The sequence below is a fragment of the Alternaria ethzedia genome (genome assembly GCF_023757985.1).
Source record: "Alternaria ethzedia strain BMP 0044 chromosome Unknown scaffold_14, whole genome shotgun sequence".
NCBI lineage: Eukaryota > Fungi > Ascomycota > Dothideomycetes > Pleosporales > Pleosporaceae > Alternaria > Alternaria ethzedia.
Window position 1 is genome coordinate 110,489 of NW_026056207.1, and position 23,545 is coordinate 134,033.

General features: G+C 53.3%; 5 protein-coding genes across 5 annotated transcripts; 2 read left to right on the forward strand and 3 right to left on the reverse strand.

Moving 5' to 3' along the window:
• Positions 1–49: 49 nt before the first annotated feature.
• On the reverse strand, positions 50–2,244 carry J4E87_006183 (uncharacterized protein; the record flags this gene model as incomplete). The annotated part of the gene is made up of 4 exons (XM_049377788.1): positions 50–478; positions 627–640; positions 744–1,889; positions 1,983–2,244. 4 exons carry the CDS (start codon positions 2,242–2,244, stop codon positions 50–52), a joined length of 1,851 nt encoding a protein of 616 aa, XP_049232355.1.
• Positions 2,245–2,689: 445 nt separating this feature from the next.
• On the forward strand, positions 2,690–9,740 carry J4E87_006184 (uncharacterized protein; the record flags this gene model as incomplete). Its single annotated transcript, XM_049377789.1, has 2 exons — positions 2,690–8,014; positions 8,067–9,740. 2 exons carry the CDS (start codon positions 2,690–2,692, stop codon positions 9,738–9,740), a joined length of 6,999 nt encoding a protein of 2,332 aa, XP_049232356.1.
• A 2,821-nt stretch (positions 9,741–12,561) lies between these two features.
• On the reverse strand, positions 12,562–14,430 carry J4E87_006185 (uncharacterized protein; the record flags this gene model as incomplete). Its single annotated transcript, XM_049377790.1, has 1 exon — positions 12,562–14,430. The coding sequence occupies one exon, from the start codon at positions 14,428–14,430 to the stop codon at positions 12,562–12,564; it is 1,869 nt and encodes a 622-aa protein (XP_049232357.1).
• A 604-nt stretch (positions 14,431–15,034) lies between these two features.
• Positions 15,035–16,608, reverse strand: J4E87_006186 (uncharacterized protein; the record flags this gene model as incomplete). The annotated part of the gene is made up of 2 exons (XM_049377791.1): positions 15,035–16,116; positions 16,167–16,608. The coding sequence occupies 2 exons, from the start codon at positions 16,606–16,608 to the stop codon at positions 15,035–15,037; spliced, it is 1,524 nt and encodes a 507-aa protein (XP_049232358.1).
• An 889-nt stretch (positions 16,609–17,497) lies between these two features.
• On the forward strand, positions 17,498–19,404 carry J4E87_006187 (uncharacterized protein; the record flags this gene model as incomplete). The annotated part of the gene is made up of 4 exons (XM_049377792.1): positions 17,498–17,550; positions 17,666–18,330; positions 18,457–19,042; positions 19,266–19,404. 4 exons carry the CDS (start codon positions 17,498–17,500, stop codon positions 19,402–19,404), a joined length of 1,443 nt encoding a protein of 480 aa, XP_049232359.1.
• Between the last annotated feature and the right edge of the window lie 4,141 nt (positions 19,405–23,545).

Sequence of the window (23,545 nt, forward strand, 5' to 3'; positions counted from 1 at the left end):
GCTTATCTTCCACAGGAATCTTCACATCTTTCTCGTTGAAGTCAACATCTCACTCGTCGTAGACATTGTTTACGCCTGGAATATGGGCGATGTCTCGCCTGGCATTAGTAATGGCGGCTGTGAGCGGGTATGGGGTTCGATTGTCAATATCCCACTGGGCGAAGTATCCCTGATCGAAGTCGGTCAAAAGGAGGGCCGCCCCGACTTGCGCGCCCAGATGTTGCAACTCCATTCTGATCGATTGCACATGGGTAGAGAGCATCGCAATTGTTTGGTAGAGATATTCTTGATCCTTAACCTTCTCTTGGAATTTCTCTAGCTCTGAGTTGCTGACGTTGGCAGGGACGACGCAGGTTTTCTGTAAGAAGCTGTGCAGGGCTGAGTTGAGATCCTGTATATGCTGCAGCCTCGGTACCAGCTCGTCCCGGTAGATGACGGCAGCATCCTTGCCGATCTGCTTCTTGTTCTCCTCGTTGACCTAGAGACGGTATCGTGCTAGAAAGCCGAGTTCGTCGCAGAAGGTCTTGCCGACTACGATCAGAGTTAGAGTTCTTTACAACAGGCTGTGCCGACAATGTAGCTTCGTCGCCTTACTAAGAAGAGATATACGAAAACCAGGGACATACTGAAGCAAGTCTTGCTAGAGCAGAATACGTCGATGTTTTTAGTTGCTAGGGAGGAAACAATAAAAGCACACCCATGTGATGGCCATTCTTAGTACGTGCACTTCCCACAGTACCCACAGTCGTCAGCAGAACACGCAGTGTAGTCTGGCTCAGAACCTGAATCGTCGTCGCAGCCACTGCCAAGCTCATACCTCGCATCAATATCGACACCGCCATCATTGTAATCGTCCTCATCCGAAGCATCATCCTGAGTAGAGGAAATACTAAACCCCGTCTTCTCCCACCTGTCGACCAAATCTGCAGGCAAGGCGTGTACGCCGTCCCCATACTGTTTTCGGATCTCTAGGCGATCCGCTCCGGGGCAATACACTTCGAGCAACTTGTTTGTGCTGCTCTTGGCGATGTCAACGATCTCATTGAGGAGTGTTGCGAAGCGGCGGATACCGTCTCTATTCTCTCGGACCCAGGCTCGCACATCGCTCTTGACATCTTGTACCTGTATGTCTTCGAAGAGGCCATAACCGTCGTGGTAGGCAACGATGAAGTTGGATATCTGTTTCATCCAGAGCGCCGGGTAGATGTCGGTCATGTCGATGGGTTTCTTGTATTTGCCTGAGCGGGTCTTCAGGTCAAAGATGGAGTGATGCGGTACTGTAGATCCGCGGTGTTCGATCTTGAGCTCTTCCGGCTTACCCATTGCGTTGCTGGGCGAACGGCCGATGGCTGCTTGCTGGAATGCTTGCAGAAGCTCATCTTGGTCCCCAGCAGTCTGTGCGGGCGCGACATCACGGACTGCTAGGGAGTCATCAATGTAGCCGTCGCTTTCGAAGCGTACAAGACACTCCAAGCCGCCAAACTCATATCGTATGATGCGCTGGTGTGTCTCAGAACCCTTGACACTATGCTCCCATGTGGTGTATGCTTCTGGAAACGTATGACCAAAGCCTCTGATATCCTTGATAACTTCTTTGGGGTCGTTCTCTTTCCGTACAAAGAAGACAGTCTCGCCAATGACCTCGATGTTAAACCGAAAGGCTTTGTCGACACCACGAGCGAAGCGCAGGAGGTTGCCAAGGGTGCTTCCGCATGCGAAGACATCGGTGTTCGTAGCATCGAATTCGGGGTCGGTCTCTGTAATAGCATGTACGACGGGTGCCATGGGGAAGTCGGGATACTTTGCAGCATTGGGGTCGCGAAAGTACTGTCCGTCGTCTTCTTTCAAACGCTGTGGGGCTTGGAGTGGTGTCCAGCGAGGAGGTTTACCTAGAACTGTCAGCTCCATCTGGTATGCAGACTACAGCAAGATGAAAACGTGCAAAGTGGGCGGGCTAACGTCCATGTAGGCACAAAGCTTACCTGGAACGACGATGGTAGGTACCTCGTCATTGAGCCAGTTGTACGACGCGACATGTTGGCAATTCGATATCTCCGCCGAGTCGATTGGTTTCAGACTCAGATCGGAGCTGCGAAACACTTTCACAGGGTCTCCAAGCGGATGTGTCTGGAGATCCGGTTTTGGCTGCTCTCTGTTCTTTGCGAAGTGAGGCGCTCTTCCTCCGCGGCCTCGCCCTCTGCGTGGAGCCCAGCCACCTCTGCCGCTGCCTGAAAACGAAGCCATATTGCGGAAATGTACTGACTAGTTTCGAAATCGTGAATTGCGAGGCTGAGTTATGCGCTGGATGGAAAGCGACACGCCGGCTTCAAGTATGGCATGCTGCCTAGACAAGGCTGAGTTCGTGTGGCGCTGTTTGCTCAACATGCAGGTCGCACAGCGCATGCCTGTAGGCCTCAATTCGTCCAGAGCTCACCAGAACATGCAGGCAGACAAAGATTGATGCCTCGCCGCATAACAAAGTGTGAGTCTCTTCCAATCATTCGCACAGCCCGTTATCAGAGAATCATCGCGCATGCGCTGGGGTTTGGTGCGGCCTCCCGGCTACCCATTCAGAAAGCTCAAAAGAACCAAACGCCCTCTGAAGAGCGATGGAATAGCGGCAGATATCAGCTTGTCTTGATAAATCTTTTCTCAACAGTTGATACCTTACACGATACAAACCTCATCCATGGCGGACCAGGACGCCGCGAAGCGTGCCGCAGGGTTGACGAAGCTCTTCAACGCTATCATCCATGGTCGTCGCGAAATCAAGACGGCGGGCGACAGTAATCGATTTTTGGAGGCGTTGTGTGCTCAAGAAGACGCGTCGAAGTGTGTTGAGTGTCTGATCGCGTCTTCGGCAGGGCTAGCGGCCGTCGGCGTTGCCTTCCGCACCACCGGGGACAGCGCGTTCCTCAACGGGTGGGCAACCGCCGTCATCACTCATCTGGCCCAGCCCCCTGTCAAGCAACTCTACGGCGGCCAATTTCTACAGCGCGTCCTCGAACACATTGTCCAGCCTCCTACATTCTGGAACACCTTTGTGAACGCGCATGATGGTCACGTGCTTTCCAGCGATGGCACTCGCGCGTTCGCGTGGCTGCTCCTCGAGCTGCTATACAGCCGCTCTGAGGAGATCCCAGATGTGCGAGACGTCGCAGAACGCGTCACGAAGCATGGGTCCTTCATCGATTCAGATTCGCTGGATATTCGCAACATTGGGCACAAGATCAAGCATGTCCTAGACAGCACATTCGACCAGTCGGTCGATGGCCCAGGCGGGCGACACGACAACGACTTCGCGCAAATCCACAAGATCAAGCTTTTACCGACGCCAGACGAATTCGCATCTTCCGAGCATCCATTCTACAGACGCGCTGATTCCATCGTCTCTGTCACCCCGGAGAGCCGTGGTCTTACCCATGTTGACAACCAATTTCGCTTACTCCGCGAGGATCTTCTCGGGGAGCTACGTAACGACTTTCAGATTGCCAGTGGTCAGAAGAAAGGTCGACGTAAAGTGGTTCTCGAACACCTGCAATATGCCGGTATCGACTGCGGACCAGAGGCGAAACCCAAGCCTTGCGCACTGCAGCTTCTTTGTCCAGACGACGTTCCTCAGCTGCGCAACGTCAAACCCGCGAACCGCAAGAAGTTCCTCGCCGACAACAAGAACGTCCTGAAGCATCAGTCACTGGGCTGTCTCACCAGCAACGGTAACATTGTTGCGTTTGCAACTGTGGACCGTGATGAAGATCTCCTTGCGAAGCAACCTGCTGTTGTAGTGCTGCGAGTAGCCGACGCCAGCTCGTTTGGCAAAGTGCTGATGGCATGCAAGCTCCAATCTGACCTTTGCTTTGTGCAGGTAGATACTGCTGTATTTGCGTATGAGCCTGTCCTGAAATGTCTTCAGGACCTGACTGAACTGCCACTGGAAGACCAGCTCCTCAGTCTTACGCCAGACTCCGCGGAAACCCCGTCCGGCATCCAACCGACAAAGACTGTCAACGCCATTCGCGACCACTGGGAAGAGGACCTTCAAGACATCATCGGAAGCACTCATCCAATCAAGCTCGACCAGGCCCAAGCAGAGTCACTGCTGACTGGTCTTGTAAAGAGAGTCAGTCTGATCCAAGGCCCACCAGGTACAGGCAAAAGTTTCATCGGAGCACTCATCGCAAAGATATTGCACGATCGTACCAATGAGACGATGCTCATTCTCACTTACACGAATCATGCTCTGGATCAATTCCTGGAAGATATCCAAAAGGCCGGCATCCCTGCTAGTTCGATCGTGCGGCTGGGATCAAAGTCGAATGCCAACACTCGCGCACTGACCATCAGAGAACAACCAAACAACTACAAGATGACGGGACAAACATGGACCATGATTCAAGACCAAAAGTCTGAAGCGGAATCTTACCATGACGCACTAGTCAGGAGGATGACATCTTTTACGTCTATGCGGCTCAATGAGCAGATGCTCCTAGACTACTTAGAGTTCTCGGATGATTCAGAATACTTCGATGCGTTTGTTGTGCCCGACAATAAAGACGGTATGACAGTTATGGGGAAAAAGAATAAACGCATCGACAAGTACTACCTAGTCAGGAGATGGGTCAATGGAGAAGACGCTGGCATCTTCCTTGGTCATGCGATGCAAACATATCCACACGTTTGGAATGTTCCTCCGCAGATCCGTCTTGGACTTCAGGCGCAGTGGAACAAGACGATACTTGAAGAGCGGGTCACCGAAGTAAGCACACTTGCCAACAAGTACAACAAATGCTGTGCCCAGGTCGTTCGACTATTTCGCGAGAAGAGCTTTCACGTGCTCAGTCAGAGACGCATCATCGGATGCACTACCACAGCAGCTGCTATGTACACCGAAGAGATCCGCAAGGCCTCACCAGGCATTGTTCTGGTGGAAGAAGCTGGAGAGATCCTGGAGAGTCATGTGCTTACAGCTCTAACCCCAACCACGAAGCAGCTCATCCTGATCGGCGATCACAAACAGCTGCGGCCAAAAGTCAACAACTATGCCTTGACTGTAGAGAAAGGAGATGGCTACGATCTCAATGTCTCTCTGTTCGAACGTCTCGTGCTCAGCGGAGTTCCACATACCACGCTCAGCAAGCAGCATCGTATGCGCCCTGAGATCTCGTCCCTCGTTCGGTCGCTCACATATCCGGAATTGGAAGATGCAGAGAAGACTCAAGGTCGACCGAACTTACGTGGTCTTCAAAGCAACGTTATATTCGTGTCACATTCGCGCCCTGAGCTCAACGCGGTACAGATTGCCGACGGCCGCGATGGAGGTGCTAAGTCCAGCAAGGAAAACTTGTACGAGGCTGAGATGGTGCTGAAATGCGTGCGGTACCTTGGTCAGCAGGGCTACGGTACGGAAGACATTGTGGTGCTGACACCTTACCTGGGTCAACTATACCTGTTGATGAACACTTTGTCTAAGGACAATGACCCCATTTTAAACGATCTGGATTCCTACGAGCTCATCAAAGCGGGTCTGATGACGCCGGCTGGCGCGAACATTTCCAAACGCAAGCTTCGCATTTCAACTATCGACAACTATCAAGGTGAAGAGAGCGATATCGTAATCGCATGTCTCACACGCAGTAACGATGCTGGGGATATCGGCTTCATGTCGTCTCCTCAACGAGTCAACGTGTTGCTATCACGAGCGCGAAACGGTTTGATCATGATCGGCAACGCAGACACTTTCATGAACAGTCGCAAAGGCAAGGAAGTATGGGTACCGCTTATGGACCAGCTGAAGCGAGACGGCCATGTCTACGACGGCTTTCCTGTCAAATGCGAGCAGCATCCCGAAAAGACCGCGCTTCTAACCGAGAAAGAACAATTCGATACGGTGTGTCCAGACGGTGGCTGCTCTGAACCATGTGGCAAACTACTCAACTGCGGACTGCATGCTTGTCCCCGTCAATGTCATCAGTTGCAAGACCATTCACGAATGGATTGCAATGTCATCATCTCCTCAACATGCCCTAGTAAGCACAAGACCACTCGAAAGTGCCATGACAAGGCGCCAGCGCACTGTCGGAAATGTGAAGCCGAAGTGCGAGCCAAGGAAAAGAAGCGGCAACGCGACCACGAGCTAGACGAACAACGAGAGGCCAAACAACGTGCATATGCCGCTCGTTTAGTCGAGATTGAGGAAGAGATGGACCACCAGAAGCGCCTTCTGAAAGAGCAGGCCGAGGAAAGAGACCGCCAGCAAGCGCTGGAGCAGAAGAAGCAAGATCTTCGCAACCTGCAGGAGAGGGTCAAGAAATCCAAAAACGCTCCAGTGCCTGCACCTTCGACATCTACTACTACGCCGGTTCCACCATCCGATACTGCCAAACAACAAGGCGATAAACCAGCGCCAAGTACAACGACTGATCACCGTAACGATACCCCGACCAATGACAAATCCACGTCGTCGGATTCGGACGAGGACCAGCCTGATTGGGACAAGAGTGAAGCCAGAGATGAGTGGGAATGGCAGAAGAAATTTGAGGGTGCAGAAAACGAAGCTCTCGACTCTCTGGTACCTATGATAGGGCTTGAATCCGTCAAGCAGCAGTTCCTCGCGATCAAGGCCAAAGTCGATACGGTTGTACGTCAGGGTGTATCACTTAAAGGGGAGCGTTTCGGTGCTGCCCTGCTAGGCAATCCTGGGACAGGAAAGACGACTGTGGCTAGGCACTACGCCAAGTTCCTAGTTGAGGTAGGAGCTTTGCCTGGTGGTCACTTCATTGAGAGTTCTGGATCAGCTCTTGCAAATGACGGCGTATCCGCTTGCAAGACCCACATTGATGACATACTCCAAGCAGGAGGTGGTGTATTCTTCATCGATGAAGCGTATCAACTGGTATCTGGAAACAGTCCCGGCGGCAAAGCGGTGCTTGACTACCTGCTTGCAGAAATGGAGAACTTGACAGGCAAGGTCGTCTTTGTTCTCGCAGGCTACCACAAGCAGATGGAAGCCTTCTTCTCCCACAACCCTGGCATTCCGAGCCGCATACCAATCCGAATGGAGTTCCAGGACTACGAAGACCGCGAGCTACAACAAATCTTCTGCCAGTACATTGACAAGAAGTACTCCGGACGCATGAAGATTGAAGACGGCATGAAAGGCCTTTACGTACGTATCGTTGCGCGGCGCATTGGTCGTGGTCGAGGCCGTGATGGCTTCGGTAACGCCCGCGAAGTCCAAAACAAGATCGCACAGATTACCGAACGCCAGGCCAAGCGACTGCGCAAAGCAAGAAAAGCCGGCACGATGCCGGATGACTATCTCCTTACCAAGGAGGATCTGATTGGTCCGGAGCCTTCGTCAGTTCTCAAGAATAATGCTGCCTGGTCAAAGCTGCAGAAGCTCACGGGCTTGGCCTCAGTCAAAGAGTCGGTACGAGTACTTCTCGACGGTATACAAACCAACTACCAGCTCGAGCTGAAGGAGAAGCCCATTATCCAGTATTCACTAAACCGTTGCTTCGTCGGTTCCCCAGGAACTGGAAAGACCACCGTAGCCAAACTCTACGGTCGCGTTCTGGCCGACATTGGACTTCTTTCGCTTGGCGAGGTCATCGTAAAGAACCCAGCAGACTTCGTCGGGAACGTCATAGGAGGCTCAGAAGCCAACACCAAAGCCATTCTGGCTTCCACAGTCGGTAAAGTTCTCATCATCGATGAGGCTTACATGCTTGCTAAAGCTAGCGGTCCCAACGGCGGCGACCCTTTCAAAGCCGCAGTCATTGACACCATCGTTGCCGAAGTTCAGAGCACCGCAGGCGAAGACCGATGTGTGTTGCTGCTAGGATACAAGGACCAAATGGAAGACATGTTTCGAGATGTCAATCCCGGCCTTGCGAGGCGGTTCCCGTTGGAATCTGCGTTTGTGTTTGAGGACTTCAATGACTTTGAGATTCGTCAGATCTTTGACTTCAAGCTCAAGGGCATTGGATTTGATGCGAAAGACCAAGCCAAGAAGGTAAGATGGCATATCAATTTTGATGCATTACCACTAACACGTTTCATTCTAGGTCGCCATGGAGGTCATTCAACGCGCGCGCAACCGTCCAAACTTCGGCAACGCAGGCGAGGTCGATATCCTCCTGGATCGCGCGAAGGCGTTACATCAGAAGCACATATCCTCGGGCAAAGTCAAGCAATTTGGCACGTTCGAAGCCATCGACTTTGATCCTGATTTCGACCGCGGTACTCGTGCAGCAACCGAAGTTTCAGCTCTATTCCAAGATGTCGTAGGGTGCGAGGATCTGATCAAGCAGTTCCAGGGTTACCAAACCACGGCTGCCAACATGAAAGCTCTTGGAATGGACCCTCGAGAGCAGATACCTTTCAACTTCCTCTTCAAGGGGCCGCCAGGTACCGGCAAGACTACTACGGCTGCAAAGATGGGCAAGATATTCTACGACATGGGCTTTCTCAGCCAGGCGAAAGTGGAAGAATGCTCCGCTACCGACCTGATCGGCCAGTACATTGGTCATACTGGGCCGAAGGTTCAGAAACTCATGGAGAAAGCCCTGGGGAAAGTTCTTTTTATCGATGAAGCCTATCGTCTTGCGGAAGGCCATTTCGCGACCGAAGCAATGGATGAGATAGTCGACTGCCTCACCAAACCCAAGTATGCGCAGAAACTCGTCGTCATTCTGGCTGGCTACGATAAGGATATTGACCGACTGATGAGCATGAACCCTGGGCTCACCAGTCGCTTTCCCGAAACAGTCATGTTCAAGCATATCGACCCAGAAACATGTCTGAAGCTCCTTGTCAAAGTACTATCGGATCTGCAGAAGAAGAAGAAAGCGCCACTCGATCTCTCGATCATCGATCCGCCATCATCGCAACTACGCCAGCAGCTACTGGACCTCTTTGGCAGGCTATCGGTCCTGGAGTCATGGGGCAACGCTCGCGACGTTAAATCGCTCGCGAAGAGCATGTTTCAAGCACTCATCTCTACGGCCGTGCCTCCCATCACTAGCCTCGTCCTCACAGAGCCCATCGTTGTTCGCACTATGGAAAGCATGGTAGATGAACGTTCACGGCGGCATGCCGCAGCAGGCACGAGCCGGTCAGGAAAGCGAACGCCCAACCACCCCATGCCCCCACCACAGACTCAGAACCCGACGCCGCCTAGTGCGCAAGGCTCAAACACCTCGACAAATACCGCAGCCCCACCACCAACAGCCGGGACCAATACGGACAAACCGGAAGACGACAAGAAGCCAACCGAAAAGAAGACCGAGCCCGCAACAGAGCCTGAAGACCCGTTTGCTTCTATCTTCAAAGTCAAGCGCGACGCAGGTGTTTCCGACGAAGTATGGGAGCAACTCGAACGCGACAAGCACGCTATGGTGGCCAAAGAAAACGAATACCGCCAGCTTCAAGAAGAGAAGCGTCAGTATGAGGAGCGAATCAAGGAGTTCATCCGTGCCGAGAAGGCTGCTGCCGACGAGGAGGAGCGACGTGTTCGAGAGCAAGCGCGTATCGCTGCAGAACTGGAGAGGCGACGCCGTGATGAGGAACTGGCAGCCGTTGAGAAGGCGCGACAAAAAGAGATGGAGAGGCAGAAGAAGCTGAAGGTAATGGGACCATGTCCGATGGGGTACATGTGGATCAAGCAGCATAGCGGGTATAGATGTGCGGGTGGGAGTCATACGCTGTCTGACGACCAGATTGATGCGTATTGTCGCTAAGAGAGGATGGATAGGTTATAGATGGCAGAGGGGGGAAGTCGATCGAACAGTTCATTTCTCTCGTTGCTGTCTAAAAGCAACATAAGAAAATACCATTTCTTATCAATTGTTCCTCCGACCATTCACCACAATATTACCCCAAATATCTATTCTCCTCAACGGAACACTTGCGACATTACACTCCTTCGCCAAAGCCGCAGCCGAACTCACACCCTGCCCACGCTTATCCTCAAACTTGTCCGTTCGTGGGCTATCCGGCCACTGGAAAGTCACCATGATATCGCGACTAGCAGCAGCCAATCTACTCGCTTCCATGAGCCCGTCTGCCCTGTCTCCACCCGCGTCTCTGCCAAATCCAAATCGCTGCGGAGACAACGGCGTCTCATCTTGCGATTTGATACTCTGCCCGTAGAAGACCAGCGGCAAGATACTGTCTTTCCACATAGGCACGCTATGCCGTCTTCTCCAGTTTGTAATATTGACCCAAACGGAAAGAATGCATGTAGTGACTGTAAGACAGATCGGGAGCAAAAGCCATTTCAACCTCATTTCCACACACGCCTTCGTCTCCCACGCGAGCCCATACACCACATCCAAAGGCGGGTCTTGCGCCCCGTAGCTGAAATCCCGTGCTGTCGCGCTACCGTACTGGAACCGAAACCGGTTAGTCATGGCATTCGCCACGGCATCAAAAAGTCTCGTAACATTGGCATGGGTCGAGCTGCCTTCTGTTTCTACCAGCGGCCGCAGAACAGCATTAACGCCTATATGAGCGAGATTAGACTGACTTTCCAACTGGCAAAACTGGCTATTCTTGCAGTTCTTGAAGCAATCGAAAGTTTTGTACGACTGGCAATACCCATCGAAAATATCGTCGTTCATAACCATCGCGACCGCTTTGACGAATTCGGCTGGTTGCCGGTAGATACACTGTTCCGGCCACGTCATATTCTCAAACGCATATTTCTCGTGCGTGAAGTCGAAGAGCTGTAATTCCGCTGTTGCGGTGCCTTCGGGGATGAACCCGCCGGCGTATAGCGTCCAGGGACCTACGCGACACGGCTCTCGGCGTGTTGTGTATTCGTATCCCGTGTTGGAGAGGCTGTTTCTGTAAGTGGGGAGGTCGAGTTCTTCGTGGTGGGCGCCGCTGATTTGGAGGCGCATGGCTGAGGAGGGGGCTTCCCATTCGTGGAGCTCGGAGTCTTTGATTATACTTTTGTAGGTGCGGGTGCATGGGTATAGGCTGCATACTGATGCGGTGATGGGGGTACTGGCTATGTTGAGGAGGGTTGCGTTGACGTATGCCCATCTGGATGCTTCTCTGACGCTGTCGGTTAGGAGACTGCCCATCCAGGTGAGGTCGGGAGTTGGTTTCATGGTTGAGACTGAGAAATGGCCTGCTCCTACTGATAGGTTTAAGCCGCTTGGCAGGGAGTGGACAGTGTTGTTACTCCACTCCGTACTCTCGATCTTGCTCGTCACTAGAGACGCCACGTTTGTGCATACGTTACACATTCCAACTGTCGAATGCATGCTCTGATTGGAGTCGAAGAAAGCCTTTTCTAGTTCTGGTCTGGGACCCAGATTGCTGAAAGTGCAATTTCCCGTGGGGCAGCTTGTGCGAATCTTATTCTCAATGCCGTAGGGCGATACGACACTGGATAGGATTGCGGCAACAAGGTCGGTTGTGGGGCCTCCGTCTGAACCACCTGTAAAAGGGATGTAGCCACCACTCCCAGGTACATTGTGAGCGAAAGGAAGTGACGCATTGAGCGTAGCGCTAGGAAACGAGCATGGCGCCGCACCATTAGCCTGTTGAGCAAAAGGTCCCACCAAGAACGACAGTAGCAACACGACCGCAGCAGCCAGTGTCACAAAATCCTTGAGAAAAACAGTCGGAATGAGAAGCAACGCCCCATAAGCCCCGCGGCTCCCGTAGTCGAATCGTTGGATATCTGACAACGGCCGGGCGCTCGTGACGCTGAACCAGTCCCATTTCCTCTGCGATATGATCTGCGCAACGGTGACGACTAGTAGGGCTCGCAGAACTGTTGATAAAAGAGCGACGAGAGCGTTTAGATTGAGGTCGTCACCCCAGTCCGGTACGGGTTTGCCGTCGTATACTGCTAGGATGCCTGCGATTGAGGCTACTAAGCCGATCGCGCAGGCTATAGTGAGGGTTTCTCCAGCCCAGGTGCGGAATACGTAGCAAGACTCCATTTTTTGGTGTGGAAAGAGACTGGATAAGTGCGAAGACGCAAGCATATGTGGTGCTAATGGAAGGCTCGAACTCGAAGTTAAAGATGGACATTCCTGCAAGGAGTCACGCGACCGTTCAAGCAGCCAGACTATGCACTCGTACCTGCTTTCCTTTGTCCTCCACGGTCTGTAGAAGCGGCCGTAAGAACTCGGCTAATACATCAGTCGCTCTACCAAGTGTGGCATGATGAAACGTAACAAAGAACTCACGTCATAGCACTGCATGCGTCCGTTTGTGCAGGAAGTAAGGCAATTGGCTATTTCCGCCATACTATACGCAAACATGATCATAAACTGAAGATATCGCATTCATGGAGATGTGTAGTCATTCCGCTCTTCGGACTACAGGCAGATTTAGTGTCGAAATAATAACACCAAGCAGTACCGCGGAGCATTCGATGTATTTCTCGCTGTGATACCTACAAAGCGCTATTCATCCTATGCTTCCCGGTACACGATATTCAACAGCTCCAGTCTGATATGAACCAGTTTCTTTCCTTCACAAACCCATATGATACTGCGTCGCCACCATCTCCAACCAACGTAGTCGTCCACCGCTCACTCACTCCTGCCGCGCAAACTTCTTCAACCCCGGCGGCGCAAGCCTCAATTCCCAATCCCCATACAACGACCTCCTCATATCATCCCAGATATGCACAATATGCGCGCGTGTGATATTATCATCTGCCTTCTCGAACATCTTATGCATCCAATCCATAGTGGTAGCTCTACTGTACCCCAGTACGCCCAACTCCTTCATGCTGAGCTTGCCATATTCGAATGCTACTGGAACAGCCATCTCGGCAGTACATGCGTTGAGGAGATTGCCGTAGCCATCGATCCAGAGATTGGGGAAAGACAACAAGTCATCAAGTATGGCTTCGACGGTTGATGGACCAGGGCACTCGGAAAGTTCTTCGTCGTGAATGAGGAGAACGTCGGATAGGAGGAGGAAGACCTGCCGCTGGAGTTTGGCGGTTGAGATGATGGTGACTTGTTGTGGTGCGCCGGTGCTCGTAGGGGGAATGAGTGTTAGGCGGAGCGTGGATTCGGAGTGTAGTTGATCGGTACGAAGTACAGTCATCAAACCTTTGATGTCGACTCGGATAGCAGATAGTATGGTTGCTTTTCGAGGTTGGATTTCCACTAGAATGGTTTGTGGGTTGGATGTTCGCCAGCATTTTCTCATTATCTTGAGAACGTACGGAATATGATCAAAGCAAGAGAAATCATCTCCTAGCTTGTCGAAGTCCTCAAGATCTGTGATAATTTGATGGCTCGTCACCTTCAAGGTGATGTGATTCAGGCGTGCCAACTGTTCTCCTAGCGAATGCGGGTGGAGTACGCCTGCGTGATGGAGATTGAAGTCGAGACCGTGTACAGTGTGTTCGGTCAAGTCAATCGTAATTGCGTTTGTTTGGCGCAATACCAACTCTGCTATCCGTTCTCGCGTCCCATCTAGTAGGGTGTGGAATGGGTTTTGATGCTTCTTCTTTGGCTTCCATTGAAGCTTTTTGCCTTGTTCAAGTACGACAAACGACCGCGAGTCTCTTCCTTCTCCTCCTTCCTTGAAACGGAAGCCCATAGAACCGATTGGTGGGAATCGAGTAAATGAATGTATGCTAACATAATCCATGAGACGGTTAGACTTGCGATACTTGCGGATGTCGAGAACGTCGTCCCTCGCCAAGGCCGTAAACAAGTTATTAAGGAAGGTTGCGATGTCAATGGGCGTCAGCTTTAACCCATCATCCATCTTGCCGTTGAGCTCATGACAGACTGGTAATCTGCCAGTGCTTTCGAATGAGAGTACGTTGAAGAAGTCCGCATTCTTCCAGACAAGACGTACCAGAGGCAGGAGCTCGATCCTCTCATTGCCCCAACATCGGCCCCAACCACACATCGTGTCTGTATCGATGATGACATCCTTGAGGTAGCAGAACTGCGATCCAATTGTGTTTAGCCATTGAGCTGCGTAGTTGACCTGGAAGTAGTCCTCATCTTCGTGCAGAGTGTCCAGAGAGTCATCGTCCGCATGGTGAAGTTGAAGCACTCTGGAGAATACAAAGGTGTTGCCGCCGTATAGAATTCCGGAAGCTTCGTCGTGTATCTGGCGGCAAGACGATAGCAAAGCGAGGCCTTGGTGGAAATCATGTCGGAAGACGTCATCGGTTCCAACTTCAGCCTCGTAGCTGCTGTAGTACACTTGTAAGCGTCGGTCATCGGCTTTTTGGGGGTCGGGCCAGCCGTTATACACTTTCAGTGACGGTCCTGCCTCGTGGAATGAATCCCGATTATGCAGTAGGACTGGATCGTCGCGTTCGAACAGCCATTCGTAGATGCAATTACGAAGTTCAGGGGGTAGCGTAATCAGCAAGGACACCGCAGATGGATCAGCCGGAGACGAGGTACGGTTTGTAGGAGTCTGCATGATGTGGATATCGATCAATTGGTCGTAGTACTGCCAGTGTAGTCGGTAAGATAGTGTGGTGCTTCTGGACAGTGGGTAGAGTACGACCAATATGTATTCTCTACAGGCAGGCGCGCCAGGCCACCACTCTAAACACAGAAAGAGCGCACGGACCGATGATGAAGGTGACGCCATTCAAAAGAGACCGTGTCGAGTACCGTGTAGTACCGTGTACGACAGCAGAAACGAGTCCTTGATACACGAGGCCTTCAGCTTCTCGTAGCAAGCCCATACAACCACATTAAAAAGTCACCCCACAAGCAAACACCCAAACAAGCCGCATCAATACACACACATGTGTTCATTATCCTTCATTACAGTGGGGTGTAGATGCAGAGCAGGACAACAAAACGCGGTTAGGTAACTCTACATGTTGTTCTTGATGCAGGTGTAATTCCTAAACACCTTGTACTCGCTGTATGCAGCTGTTAGAAATGATGAAACTCTCTCTGTGACGTTTGTCGTGGACTTTGTGCTGCAACGACGACGACGACGACGACGACGTGCTTGTAGAGCGATTTATTATCCTTCATATCCTCCATATCCTCCATACTCAACACATTCCCTAATCATAAAACCCCAAAATCTTATTCGCCCGATCCAAAATAACCCTCTCCCCCGGCCCCAACCCCTCTGCATCACTATCCCACTCTTGTAACCCCATAGCCCTCCTCCCCTCCTCTTCCACTAAACCCTCCATCTCCCTTGCTGTCACCCTCCCAACATGTTCACTCTCCCCCACACCCCCACCGAAATCCGGGCTCGGAGTACCAGCAAGAAACGTCTCGCGCTGACGAACAAGGTAATTGGCATTATCCTCCGTCATGGGGCAAGCAGGGATATACAGGACGCTGGAATCCGAAGTACCAGCGTGCGTCTTGTCGACGCTATGGATGGTATCGCAGTGCCAAGCTACGTAGTCACCCGGCCTGACCTTCGGCATATGAATCATCGATTCTTGTAAATTGAGATGCGGGTGCAGCAAATGTGACAGTTCCTGGCCGCGACCGGGTGTTGCGCCGTGGACCCATGCGTTTTGCGTCTTATCCATTTCCCAGTTGTCTGAAGCGAGGAAATCGGCGGTGTTTGTAGTGGTGGATGAGGAGGGTGTTTGCGCGCCGGGCTCGACGCCGCGTTTGGGGGAGAAGAAGGGGCGGAGGAGGTAGTATGCTGTTGCTTTCGCCAGCAGTGGATTGACTAGGAGTGTGCCTTCAAACGGACCCGTTGTAGACAGCGAGAGCCAGCCTTGGAACATGCGAAACGCGCTGCATGCTCCCACACCCTGGTGCAAGTCCGAAATAACGGGCAGACGACAACTAGCTTCCCAGGGGTCAAAGTCTTCCCATCGCCCTTTCCACACAGAGTCGTAGACTTTGCCTAGCCCGTAGCCTTCTTCGTCCCAGCGTTCTACGCTGCCGCCGTCGACGTGTGGGCCTAGGGCGAACTTGGCGTCGCCGGGGAGGCGCATGCGCAGGCGGTCGGCGTAGCTTATGGGGTGTTTTGTGGAGAGCGGGATGTGGGGGTTGAGGCTGTGCCAGTAGGACATGAGGAAGGATTGCGTCTTGAGGAGGTTCGGGTTGCCGCGTGCGAGGAGTTGGGTGCGCGACCAGTATAGTTCGAAGACTTGGGGGTTGTCGGCGGGGAAGGCTGCAGAATGGTTAATTATGTGTATGTTTCCGGGATGCGCGCAGACGTACCTTTTGTCTGAGGATTCTGGCGAATGTACTCTCTCAAGTCTTCCTTCCATTGCAGCGCTTCCTGCTCTGGTACCACATTTCGGATGACGGCGACACCTCTCTTCCGCAGCTCACTGCTGAAAGACTCGGGCGCATTGTCGATATCCTTGAAATCGATCTCTGGAATGACTTGGCTGCCGCGCTCAACAATCAGCGGAATCTCCTCGCGCAGATCTCGAAGGAGGCGTTCCCAAGACTCTCGCACTTCGGCTTCGTGCCCCCGGATCAGACGGCTCTTGAGGTCCGCATATTCTGGCGTCAGGGGAGTAAACTCATGTCCTGAGAGCGATGCGAAAGCGTCGGATATATCGCCTGCGCGCTTCTGGGCCTGTGTCGCGGCTGTGCGCAATTGTGTGACGGCGCGTCTCGTTGGAGATCGGATGGTTCGGAGCGCGGAGAGCATCGCGGAGGTTCGTGTGGAGGTTATTCGACTGTTCGATACTGTATCATGGCTTTCTCATCCCCAGAAGCCACCCATTATATACTGCTGCTTGCGCCGAGGTTGCACCAGCGTTCAGTGTAGTTCCGACAGTGTAGTGAAGCTCAAGCTGTCGAGAGAAGATACTGTACATTCGGAAGCTCTTCTCGACTGGGTATAGCGCCGTCTTTGAGCTCTCCCAATCCATCATCCTCGTCACTACCACTACATGTAGAGCATCGTTCCCGACGACTCCATCTTAGACCATAGTCAGCACTTAGATTCGCGAATGAGGCGATGAGGAACATGCTCTTCGGCGCGACTTGGTAGACGGACGCCCTGGAGTGGCCGCGCGGGAAACGGCCGCCAGACCCAATACCCCGCCATCCCACTCCTCCAAGCATCACCTTGCGCCCAAGATGACTTCCGCGCTGCCGCCTAGCAGGTTAATAGGCAGGCTGAATCAACGGGCCGCAGTCCCACTGACCGCCTTCATCATCGAGAACCCTCATGGGCAGAATCGACGTAAAAGTGTAGCTTCGTCATGTGGGATGAAGCTATAACACTCAAGTGATCGTGACTATGAGCGGGGTCGCTGGACCAAGGAGCCATTGAGAAGGCGGAGAATGCGACCTCCAGCCCGCTTGAGCTCGACGGAGCCGTACCAAGTTCCTCATATGTCTTACTGCGCGTCGATTAAGGTCTTGTCGACGCGTGAGGACGGTTACGGCGGGACGTTCTCCGCAGCCTTTTGCTGTGTCCACGTATATAGAAGTATACCTGTCCCGTTGCTGCGGGTTGCCTTCTGCTTCTCTAGATTGTCAGCGTAAGCACCTCTGACAATAAGACTGCTTGAACCGCAATCAAAACCATCATGTCGCAGTCGTATCTGCCGAAGGATTTCCTGTGGGGATTCGCAACAGCCAGGTTCGTCTGATTCTCAGGACCGATTTCTCCACTCCCCAAATTGTACCCCGCCAACGAGATATACGGTTTGGGAGGCGCCACATTGTTGTCACATACTGAGTTTCTGAACCCGCAGTTACCAAATCGAAGGCGCACCGCATGAAGATGGCCGCGCCGATTCCATTTGGGACACGTTCTGCCGCATCCCGGGCAAGATTGCTGGCGGAGAATCCGGAGATGTTGCATGCGATTCCTACCACCGCACTGACGAGGACATTGCCCTCTTGAAAGATATCGGCGCAAAATCATACCGCTTTTCGCTCTCGTGGTCCCGCATCATACCGCTCGGCGGACGCAACGACCCCGTAAACGAAAAAGGTCTGCAGTACTACATCGACTTGGTCGACGATCTCCGTGCCGCAGACATCGAGCCGATGATAACGCTGTTTCATTGGGATCTCCCAGACAACCTGCACAAGCGATATGGGGGCATGCTGAACAAGGACGAGTTCGTGAAGGATTACGAGAACTACGCCAGGGTGTGTTTCAAGGCTTTCGGTTCGAAGGTAAAATATTGGATCACCTTCAACGAGCCTTGGTGCAGCTCTATTCTCGGCTATGGCACCGGCCTTTTTGCTCCCGGTCGTTGCAGTGACCGGACCAAGAGCGCTGAAGGTGACAGCTCGCGGGAGCCGTGGATCGTCGGCCACTCGCTCCTCATTGCCCATGGTGCGGCGGTCAAGGCCTACCGTGATGACTTCAAGGCCAAGGATGGAGGCCAGATTGGGATTACGCTCAATGGTAAGTGACCAGCACGTGGCTCGCGTAGAAGGTGTGGGTACCACGCATATCGAAGGCCGTGCCAGGGTAGTAAAAATCGGCCTCACGTCTGAGCATGAATATGACAAGCTGATATGCCGTTTCTAGGCGACTGGACAGAACCGTGGGATCCAGAAGACCCGAAGGATCGCGAGGCCTGCGACCGCAAGATCGAATTTGCCATTTGCTGGTTCGGCGACCCAGTGTACTTTGGCAAGTACCCAGACTCGATGCGCAAGCAACTGGGCGATCGCCTTCCCGACTTCACACCGGAAGAAGCGGCTCTCGTCAAGGGAAGCAATGACTTCTATGGCATGAACCACTACTGCGCCAATTACATTAGACACAAGGACACTGAGCCGGAGCCTGAAGATCATGTTGGCAATATGGACATTCTTTACCAGAACAAGAAGGGCGAATGGATTGGCCCAGAGACTCAATCCGTCTGGCTGAGGCCAATGCCTTTGGGTTTCAGAAAGCTAATCAAGTGGCTCAGTGATAGGTACGGCGGCCCGACGTTCTATGTGACGGAGAACGGAACCAGTCTCAAGGGGGAGAACGATCTCCCTCTTGAGAAGTTGCTCGACGACGAGTTCCGTTGCGAATACTTCAGGGGATACATTGGAGCCTTGGCCGATGCTCACACCTTGGACGGTGTCGATGTCAGGGGCTACTCAGCTTGGAGTCTCATGGAGTGAGTAATCCCGTTTCTTGACGTCTACCCTGACCCCCACTTGTCATCAAGAAGTTTCTTTTTTCTTTCCCAATGAGTGGTGGAGTCTTTATTTGTCCGCATGGCGGTTGCGCGTTCGCTCCCGGGTAGATCATTCTTTCTCTCCTAGCCTCAAACACTGCGGGCTTGGGGTCCCGCGGACGCCGTGTAAAGCGTCATGGACACTGACTTGGTGTACCTGCAGCAACTTTGAGTGGGCCGAAGGCTACACGACACGTTTCGGCGTTACCTACGTCGACTACAAGGGTGGCCAGAAGCGATACCCTAAGAAGAGCGCGCGAGAAATCTCGAAAATCTTTGACAAGTACATCAAAAAGGAGTAAGAAACCGAGAATCCTGGCGACCCGCGGATGTGGCGTACGACGGTGTAGGACGGATACGCATCCACCGAATCACTGTCGGGATGGGCCTGAATTGATAGGCAGTGCCCTTCTAGGATTTTTCTAGCGCCATGTATGTGGATGGGAGACGGTGAATGTGGGACGATGTGGCACAATGTGGCATGCCATGATGGGCTGTCCTTGCAAATTACCGTGTGCGGAAAGCTGTGCGACCCTCTCTTTTCTTAGATGGATCTCGGAGTCTTTGCATCTGTAGATACTATCTTAGATCCGGAGCATTGCGCCATCTTAGGCCCCGCGTGGTAACAACCACTGGGATGATGGTTGTGTATCTCCCGTGTTAGCCTCGCGATATTGATTCCGACGTTTGAACGAACTCCTCATCTGTCTGCTAAGATCGTGGTGCCGTGGTGCCCGAGGCGTAGTGTACCAAAGTTGATAAAGTTTGGTTGAGTGTCCACCATGCTGTCATGGTTGAGGGTGAAGGGTGCCTGTAGAGCTGAAGAGATCCCTGACAGCCAAATCGGCACGCATCCCATCTCGCCTGTTTCCTACACGCATTCGTCCACCAACGTCAGCGTACCGCCACTTTCAGCCTCGAATCATACCCCACAATTGCGTCTTTTATGCAGGTAAACGCCAAAAAGAAAGGAACGTGGCGCGCCCAACGACTATACAATCGCATTCGGGTTTGGCCAAAACGATAGCGACTGAAAACTGTAATTGCACGCCCCACCAATCACTCGATAGCAAGAGGTTGCGCCATCGCTATGTTGCACTTCTAGTCTAAGAGCTAGAAGCTTCGGAGACCTTTGATGGCGCAACAGGCTCGCTTGGCGCGAATCGTGAAGCGTGATCGGTGAGGGAGGGCGCGAAATTGTAGCGTTAGCGAGGCTAGGAGAGATCCAAATGGTGTGGTTAGAGCAAGTGGGGCATCCTTGTTGGGGTAGACCCGTAAACTCTAATTTTCCACAAGCATGTTTCAGGCTAGGGGTCGTCTTCACCAAAAGTTCGTGGCCGCTAGTGGGTGGCATGGTCTTGTGGAGTTGGACAATTGAGTTCGAGATTAGCAGCGGACACTCAGGATGCAGGTTCATGGAAGAATGCCGGCTGATTATCTAGTAGGCACGGAAAGATAGATCCTGAGTTTGGTAGCGAAGTCATGGAGTCATGACGAACCGTCCGTCTGTGACAGTTTGGCGGCTGGCCTTACTTTGGGACCGGCACTTGAGATTATGATAATGCTGATGTTTCGGACGCCATCTGATCCGGCCGACGCAGGTTTGCTTGCGCAATCGTTCACGGGCCCGCAAAGTGGACATGGTGTCCTGGAGTTGGGCTTGTCTGTAGGGCCCTTGGAGATGGTTGAACTAAGCTTGCGTGCAGCCGCCAGGCGCCATTACGAGTAAGACAGGTCTAGCGAGCGAACCGGCTCGCTCTGCATCCCAAGTATTCCAGTGTTTGGGTGTCGGTGGTGACACTGCAGCTGCGATCTGACAGGTCGAGATGGTTACACCGCAGCACCGATCTGCCGCTCCGGGCCATGACGCACGGGTACCACTGCCTGCATTGCACGGAAGGGGTTGACGACGATGGGGCTCCACGGAGACGGATGTTCGGATTTCGCATTCGGTTGAGCACTGGATGGAGACCTGAGATTGGAGCACACGGAATTCACCGCTACTATCGACACTGCAGAGACGCGATGGTCATACTGGACGCGAGGTGCATTTGATACGGCGCGCCGCCCTTGGATACGGCGAAGATCAACGTTCGGGCAGCTACGTGTGGGGAACGTCGATATTAGGCTCGCCATTCGTGGTGGTAGCAGCAACGGCTGGTTTCAGCATCTCGCGACTGTCATGACGATGTTGGTTAGTAGTGTCGCTGAAGCTGCCCCAGTCGCGATTACAAACATGAGAGTGGCCTCATGTCAGCCACTCCTGGAGGTCCCTAACTGCGTAGAGACGTGACGGCGGCGCGCTAGAAGTTTGCATGGACGGTGGCATGGACGGTGAGAGTATTGGGGCTAGAGTGCGCAAGGGAGAAGCGAGCGCGGGCGGTGGGCATTGACGTAGGGAAGGAGCTAACCTCGTGACTTCCCGTACGCGTACCATGGCCCTCGACTCTTCACCGAAACCTGAGGCCGGCGATGGAGTTGGCTGGAAATGAAGCACGCTTTCGGGCACAGTCGAGCTGTCGCTGTCTCAGGTATACGCACGACGTCAAATAACGTCGCTGCTAGCCGCAATCAGGCGCGCGTTGCAGGTGGTGCGGCGCAATTGATCCTTCGGGCTCCCCACCTGTGCCCCTCCAAACCACCACGACTCTGCCCGTGAACCTGCATCTCGCGACCGTGAATGAAAATTCTGCCCAGTCTCCATCGCCAGCACGCACTGGGCAGGATCGCGCGCTCCGGTCCATTCTCTCATCGCGGCACGCGGCTGGCGGCACCTTAGCCTAGTGCTGCCGACGTGCATCACTGTCATCTTCGAAACAGTTGCCGAAATTCGCTATCGTCCAATATCGGCGCCAAGTGAGGCCTGGCAGCGCTGCCGTCTACGGCCTAGTCGCTGAAGCCTCGCCGTGTGCGCCTGCGTCTATGGAGCGGTGAGGTTGCTCGGAGGATTCTTGCTTTATCGATTATTGGGGGATGTGATGCATAGCGCAGCAGATCCGCGACCCCCATGGCAAGACTGCCTGGTCCTGCACTGGCTCTGCCCATCAGCATCTCCAACTCGTCACGAGATGTGACGCATCAAGGTTTGCACGTAGTCTTCCTATACCACTGGATACGGTACGGCGCACGAGCTCTAGCCACAACCTTCTGACCTCTCCCCCATGCGGCGTGCAGGAGCGCATCACGGACTCTCTCTGGCCAATGCTCCTCAGCTCATTTCTGCAAGTCCGACTGTCGGCAATGCAGTCCCTGCGAATGACGGAGCCCTCACCATATCTTCCCACGTGCCGACCATGCGCTTAGTCTGCAGGGCGCCGAATATAGACGTACCATGTATGCATAGCCAGCACACGGCATGAAACGCATCGATAGCCATGAGGCCACGATAGAGTTTACTTACTCCGCCGAACATGTCCTCCTCGCAGCGTCGGCAAGACTGCTCAAACTCGATATGTCACCTGTGGTGTAAACATGGTCCGTGGAGTTACTTCGGAACTATCCCTCCAAAGCCCTGAGCCCTCGCTGCTCGTTCATGGCGGACCATGCCATGGCCCTGCGTCCCGACATGATCGACGTGCCTGTCAAGCTACCCCCCCTGGGACTCAATACTCGCAGAGATCCACAGCGGACCCTCGAGCGTCTCGCAATTGCCCGCCGCCTCGACGCTCAGTGCGACCCTCCGACTGAAGCAGCCATGGACAGGCCCATCGTGGCCCTTGGCACTTCGGGCTAATTTTCACCATGCAGGGCTTCCACGTGCTGACCCTTTTAGCGCTGCCGGGGCCTGCTCGTCTGCGCGCTCCTTTGCATCGCCCGTGTCATCCCTGGATCCTGGCATCGCTTCACGTACTCGCTGCATGAGCCCACGCCATACGCTCCTCAAACGTCACATTTTGTCCGTGTCTGGCTTGCCTGTCATCCAAACTTCGCTACGGTCCGCAAACACGACCAGCTTCCTGACTGGCAAGCGGCCATGGCGACATCAGCACCATGTCTGCCCATTATTATGCGCTTCCGTAGACCCTTCGCGGTGGGCCCACGGGCGCTTTTCTGCGCGCACTCTCGACGTCAGGTGGGCCGAAGCGTGTTGCGCAGGAACTCGGCCATGCCAACGCGGGTGGGGTGCAATTAACAAGCTAGAGCCTGTGGTAGTGCCTTTCCAGAACAGTCACGCCTCGCACCCAGACGCAGGGCGACGTGCTCCTAGCCCGGCCTTCCTGCCACCACCGTTGAGAGTTTATATGGCGTGAAGGGTCTTTACCACCCTAAGCTGATACGAGCCTGTGGGCTACCTACACTATGCGGCGTCCAAGCCTCGTACTAACGTACAAGCTAAAGTGAAACGATTTCCCCAGAACCCACGTTGTGTGGCTACCCACCAGGGGCCCAGGATCAGGATGCCAACACTAGCCTAGGGCCGAGCATGGGTCCCGACAGACGCTA